The following is a 7129-nucleotide window of genomic DNA, read 5'->3' on the forward strand; positions in this document are numbered from 1 at the left end:
CATAGGTTTGTTTCATGTATATATGAGATCAGCTATTTTCTTCTATAACTAAACAGACTAAAATCTTGTGATTTTTTATTGAAATTTCTCCCATTTATTTATTATGTTTTTATTTATTGTAAAAGTAGTTATATTTACTAAATATTGTCATTTCTGCTGAAAGGGGTATCTATGTGAACCACATAAATGCCCTTGAAAAAGTTCTCTGTTATTTAAAAGAGGCTAAATAGTTTCAGCTGGTTAATTCTTTAAAATTTAAAAACTTAACATGTTAATGTAATTTTAAGTATGTAAATTATATTGGTTATAACTGGTTTCAAATTTTTAGTCAATTTAACTTATATCATTTTAAAGTTCTGTCTTTTTGTTAATCCTGGGCGTGATATTTAGGGCATGAGGAAGTGATTCTGAATCATTAGAACAGATGATACTAGAATCTCCTCCTGGCACATATTTATGTGCCGAATAGGTCGTACGTTTCTTGTGAAAACAGCTGGCTCAGCAGACAGCCTTTTCCGTCTTCATTTTGGGAAGTCTGTTTAAGTATAAGGTTCTAAATAATTTTTTTTTAATGATTAAAAATAAACTTAGCCCCTTCTCTCCGATATCAGACTTTTTCTGTTTTGATTTTGTCATTCATTTTATAATAACACTGATTCTTTATGACTTTCCGTTATAATAAGTAATTTACAATAGTCATATTACCAAGCTCTTTCTGGCTCTTAATTGTTTATATTATAGGCAATAATAATAATTCTTTTTTTATCATTTAGGTTAACCGCTTTAAGTTCTACACTCGAATCAAAATGGATTTTTATGTGGTTACCAACTGTAAATTTAGAATGCTACAAACACTCGAAAATAAGTAAAATGCTGCATTTAAGGTTAGATAAATCCTGTTTCGGTATGTACGTGTAACTCTTAACAAAATTGCATTTTGCTGATTTAAGTGTTTTAAGCTGTCTGCTTTTTATTGTTTAACTTTATTTATTTATTTTTTTACATAAAACAATCCATTTGTGATGTCATATTTGTTGATATCAACTATCAAGTTTTTGATATAGATCAATTTCTGTTCCCAGATATATATATTTTTTTAATTTGATGAAACATTTAGAATATTTGAGTTTTATTGCTATCAATTTTTTTTTATTTGGTTCCATCCCTAATATTTTATCTAAATAATCAATTTAATTACATTATCTGATAAACTCCCTATTTTAAGAATTACTTAAAATATTGTTTTATTTTTTATGTTTCATCAGCAATAATAAATTCTGTGTTGTATTGTGTATTAACACTGTCTACATGTCTATTAACTTCATGAGTTATTGTTTTATTTTTTCAAAACGATTATATTTTATAATTCTCAAAATGCTTCAGTAATCATAATTCATGCTTCTCATCAGAACCATGTGTTGTGTGAAAAAACGTCTGCCTAGCTAGTGCCTAGTAGATCAGTGTAACTTCCTACTGGGTAGTTAGTTTTTTTTTCCTATCTCCAAAACTAAATGAATATAATCTTTGTTGTTACCAATAACTCCTGTAGTATTACAAGTAGCTAAAATATCTTTATGAACTATTTAATGAAACTGTGTTTTAAACATGCTTGTTAAGAAAAATATATCAATTGGCGGAATCTGATGTAATTTATACTCGTGTACAATTTACAATAAGTACAAACTGTCATCCAAATTTGGGCCTAATCAGATGAGCCGTTTTCAAAATTAAGACATTTAAGCATCTGAATTAGCGAAAATAATGAACTGAATCTGATAAAATTGATATGGAACCAATCCGCACAATCCCTGAAAGTTTTATCAAAATGGTATCAACAGTTAAATTGATGTTGCCTGAGAACTAATTTGAGTACAGACCAAATCTATTCCATGATTTCTAAAACTTAACATGCGAGTGAATATTTTCGATTATGAGGACAAATACAAAGCTTTACAAAGCTCTACCTTTAATAGTAATGAGGAAGCAAAAAAATTTACTAAATACGTTAGAGTACTAATAATTCTTATATTTAAAACCTTTTAGAAGAATTATGATTCTTCTACTTATTATGATGATATGACAACTTGGATAATGTAGTAAGTTAGGTTTAGTGCTTAGTGAAACTTCTTTAAGAAAAAGAAAGTCATGATTTTCGAGCCAATTAATTTTCATATACATACTCATAAACTATTTTTTTTATCTTATTATGGAAATTATTTTATTGTACGTTATTACAATTCTTTTTAACAATTACTTTAACTTTTTAGATTCTTCCAAACTGTTTATTTTTTTAAGAAATAGGTAATCAGTCAATGTGATTTTGTTTATCAGAAAATGTATCATTTTTATTTATTATGCTAGTTCTGATTCATTGTTGGAAAAGAAAACAATTTGTTAACTAATAAGAACATTGGAGCTCTCAATCTCTTACTACATCTTAATGATAATGTATCCATCTTTTTATTTTTTTTAATGAAATTTTATTGTTCAGTACATAATTATTAAGTAAATTCTGGATAATTCAACTTTGAAGGAGATGATAAGTCAAGTCTTGTCAGGCAAAGTGTAGGTTAAAATCGTGAACAATTTATGTTAGCTTTATGATCATGGAGTTTAAGTGAAGTTAATTTTTAATACATAAATAAAACATACAAAATTCAAATCTAACCGTATTAAGTTTGAAAACTTCATTATATCAAATAGCCATTATTTCTACTAATAAAAGTTGTTTTAAAAATAGTTTTGACTACAGCAAATGCTAGTTGTTGGTAAATAGTTTATTAATTCAACTCAAAGGGGTTAAATTTCTCATTTTTTAATAAAATAAATTTTAAAAAATTCAAATTTTATAAAAACAACTTTTATAAAAAAAAAAAAACGTTTAAATTTACTGAATCGTGAGAAACTATTCTTAACTTGGAAGATTATGATTGAGCGTGTGTAGCATATGATAGGAAGATGGTCTGGGTGTGGCCTAAAAAGCCGGTGAAATATTAATTAAACTATTTATTGTGAGCCAACATTTCGCCCTCCGTTCAATAAGCCCTGATGAAGTCCTGTAAAATGGGCAGAAATGATGGCTCAAAATAAATAGTTAAATATTATTTGAGATTTTTTGACTGCACCAGAACCATCTTGCTATTATTTTTCTTAACTTTTATGCAAAGCATCATAACTGTTTTAACTTTTTTTTTTTTATGAAATTAATCAATAGTTTGATTTTTTGCTCTGTTAGATCATATTGTAAAATAATTAAAAATACTTATATATAATTTATATAAATATTTACAAGTGTTTGAATTGTTATGTTTTTCTAACCTTGCTAACCCTTTTAATTAATTGAATTTTATTTTATTTACATTGTTCTGAAATTTATATTTGTAGAAACATGTCCAAAAAGTTGCTGTAAGTAATAAATAAATGTCTATATGTTCTATGAAAAATGTAAGTAAGCAATAAATAACTTTATTTCTGTATGTACTATGAAAAAATGTTCCTTTAATATACAGTTATTTTTTTCTTTTTTATGCCAACTTTTTATCTGAGTTTAAAATAATCTATTTTTCAATTACAAATATCTTTAAAAAATAATTATAGAATTTATTCTATGAATGAGAAAATAAAGTAAAACTTTTCTGATGAAAACATTTTATACTCATACTTTAACAAACTGTGCTGTCTACATTTTCATGTGTTTTTGTATATTTCATACACAAATCAAATTTGTATATTTCTAATCACTTATACTGGTGCTTATATTGGGAGAGGAACTAATCCTCCAAATGGACCTTTTGATTCCTTGCTAACTCTTAGAGGCTGCCGTCCACTTCAAAACTGCTTCAAAATAATTTTTATGTTTCTATTGTGTGGGCATCGAGCCTTGACCATTTCAAACTAGGCTTGACCTTTGCCTCACTGAGCTTGGCCATCATACTGTGTACATTATTAATTGTAGGAAAATTTTGAGTATGCTAGAATCCTGCTTAATCTACAATAAAAAGAAAATTAATAAAGTATTGGAAATCCACTAAGTTTGATAAAACAAAACAAAATAGCCGACTTTTTGACCCGTATTGAAAACTACTAGAAGATTATTTGCATACTAAAAATAAATCATGTAAATATCTAAACAATTTTTCAAAAATTATTTTAAATTTGTCTAATAAATTCCATTGTATCGTTTATTAATATGTACATACCAGTTATATATTAAGTCTAGTATTGGATTTTAGTTTTTAGCTAACATATGAAGTAAATTAATATTGGAGGCTAATTCTTTTATTCACTCTAGATTAACTGGCTCTTCCACTTAGTCGGCAATATCTCTGTACTGCCTCGGACAGATAGGCAGGGTTTCACTGTATTTCATTTTTGTATATATTTTCTTACTATTCACGAATGTTATGCATGAATTAAAATGAGAAGATTCATATATCATTTGGAAATGGTTGCAAGTAACTTGAAAGGTTATAGTACAAGAGCCTGTTAGAAAAAAAATCAGTTATTTCACCTTAATTTTTTATTACTTTAAAGAAAACTATAGATAATTGATGAGTCTGTCCAGTATAATTAAGAGTAATACTACATAGCGGCTGTTATAAAAAATTTAATTTTTCATTCGGAGCTCCATATCTTTAAAACTACCTACAACACAAGAAAATCTAACAGGACATCATTTAAAGTTTAGTAAATTTACTAAAATATGAGCCATTATAAAGCTGTTATCATGAAAACTACTACCTCTACGAAGATAAACATCATAAATTACTTTATAGTACATTAAACTAGTTTTATTTTGAGTGCTAATAAACATCTCATGATTCTTGAGATTTAGATTTGCTGCAATAAATTCACTAACTACTGATTTTTCAGTACATTTTTTATGGAATGTTGCTTTTAAAAAAACTGTATCTCTGAAACTATTGAATTTTAGGACTCATATTTTAGTAAATTTACTCTACTTTAAATGATGTTCTATTAGGTTTTATAGTTTTGTAGGTAGTTTTAACAATATTAAGCTCTGAATAAAAAAATATTTTTTTTAACGGTTCGAAACAGCCACCATTTTTTATTCCCTTTAACTATACTTGGCAGACTCATCAATTTTGACTAGTAAGTATACTTAGTTTTCATTCAAGAAACCAAAAATTGGAGTGAAATTTTTTGAACTTTTTTCTTCTCTTGGGCTCTTAAGTTTTGTTTACAAAATGTTTTAAGTAAGATATATAATTTATGTATAAGTATAAGTAAACCCCTTATATCATGTAACAATATGCATAAATGTTAAATTCTTTTTGTCATCTGTGGTATTAGTACAAACTGGAACACTCACACTGAACATTTTACATAGAACCTACATTATTCAAGAGACCAGAAGACTGAATTTTGAATTAGGTTATAACATATGATTATAGGGGGCTGAGGAAGGTTTCAGAAAGCTGCAAACTCTCTCTAGTCACGGGAGATGAAACTTGCGAAGGAATCGATGAAGTTTCATCATCGACCGTTGCGAGGGTTGTTCATGTGTATGTCTTCTAATTTATATCACCTATTCTCAATTTCTTTCACCACTTTCCTGTTTAATATATTGATCTATCGTATCTTTAACATTTAGTTTAGTTTATTAACAAATCTATAGTTTATTATTAACAATTATTCACACTAGATAGAAATATTAGCCTTTAGATCCATTCATCTGCTTTAAAATCCTATAAAGCTTTACATTATACTGTTGTGAAATACTAAACAATGCATGTGACTAACTACCAAATTTTTAATTATATATTTATAAGAATTTGTTTTTGAATATAATTATATTGTATATTCATATTAAAAAAGTTAAAATAAAATAGATTTAATTTTTAAATAGGTGAGTAACATTTTCATCATTACTTATTTATTGCCTTCAGCTAGAATTTATTGAAATTATATGATGTAATTTCGCTATTTAGTTTCATGTTTTAATGAGATACATATTTTGTTTTTTTACAATGTCATTCTATCATTTTTGTTTTCACTTAATGTTTATTAACTTATATGTAGATAAAAAAATTAACAGTGTCAGGTTTCATTTTTTTCTGTAACTGAACTAAATTTCAAATAGTTCAAATTTGAAAGTGATAAAACTTTAAAAAATTTTGATTACCTAATAATGCTGACCTGCAAAAAATTCTTTCAAAGTCTTTGAAGTTTAGTTAACTAATTTTTATGTAGTTTTTTTGCCGATTTAAAAAAAGTATTTTTTTTTTAATCAGTTTAAATCTGTATAATAAGGTAATACATTTTAAGCAAAATAACCAAATACATAATCTCTATATATATTGGTAATTTTACTATGTAAGAAAATTTGCCAAAGAAGGAATTTTGTTAGTAGAACTATATCAATTTTCAAAAATTTAGTAAATCCATTTTTTGAGCCTTCCAAGACAGTAAAGTCGATTTCACAAAATTTTCTAATTGTGCCATTATTCTTCCAGTGCAGACATATGTAGACATATTTTCTCTTTCTCTCATTACTTCTAATGACTTTTCTTGTTGTGAACTGGAGAATTTTCTCTTCATAACACTCAAGTAGGCTCCCATTATGTTGACATTCTATCATCTTTGATGTATTCATTCCAATTCTTTAATGCCTCAATGAGCTCCTTATTCCTTATTCAGAGCTCCGAGATTTTTATAAAAAAAAAAAAAATTAAAAAAAGATGTGGGTGAAGGGAATGAACTTGTACTCTCATGTTGCAGCCCAACAATTTGTACTTTCGAACAAAGGTCTTAGCTGACGCTGAGAGACTTCCAAACTTTCCTTCCCTTATTTTTCATTTTGGATTCAGAAGTTTTCTTTTGCCAAGCCTCAAGATATTTACAGCACTCTCCTTTAGATAATGCTTGGACAAATGGTTTCAGGAGACCCAACTTGATAGAAGATGTGTAATCTTTTTAGGATCTACTAAACTCTTCTCAACATTTTTAACTCCTGAATATAAGAGCCTTTATTATTATTTTACTTATGCTAACAATAATTTAATTCCATAACAAATTTTACCGACTTCTGGATAATGAATAAAATCAATGAGCTTCAAATGTATAACTTTTACAATTTATCAGTCTCAAATCACACATCATATATATA

General features: G+C 26.9%; 1 protein-coding gene across 6 annotated transcripts in view; it reads left to right on the forward strand.

Annotated features, from left to right (window-relative positions):
* The window catches only part of LOC106688756 (early estrogen-induced gene 1 protein), a 120171-nt gene that overhangs the window by 107954 nt on the left and 5088 nt on the right, over positions 1 to 7129 (forward strand). For 2 of the 6 annotated variants that reach the window (XM_014433366.3, XM_014433370.2), the window contains 2 exons: positions 774 to 884; positions 5415 to 5525. The exons of 1 other annotated variant lie outside the window; for it this stretch is intronic. In XM_014433366.3, the coding sequence (XP_014288852.1) occupies positions 774 to 884; positions 5415 to 5525 (222 nt within the window). The remainder of the gene's footprint in view (positions 1 to 773; positions 885 to 5414; positions 5526 to 7129) is intronic. 3 more of the 6 variants (XM_014433367.3, XM_014433372.2, XM_014433368.3) reach the window with 2 other exon arrangements.

Source organism: Halyomorpha halys, unplaced genomic scaffold, assembly GCF_000696795.3.
Source record: "Halyomorpha halys isolate HHAL.00 unplaced genomic scaffold, Hhal_1.1 Scaffold1196.1, whole genome shotgun sequence".
Classification (NCBI taxonomy): Eukaryota; Metazoa; Arthropoda; class Insecta; order Hemiptera; family Pentatomidae; genus Halyomorpha; species Halyomorpha halys.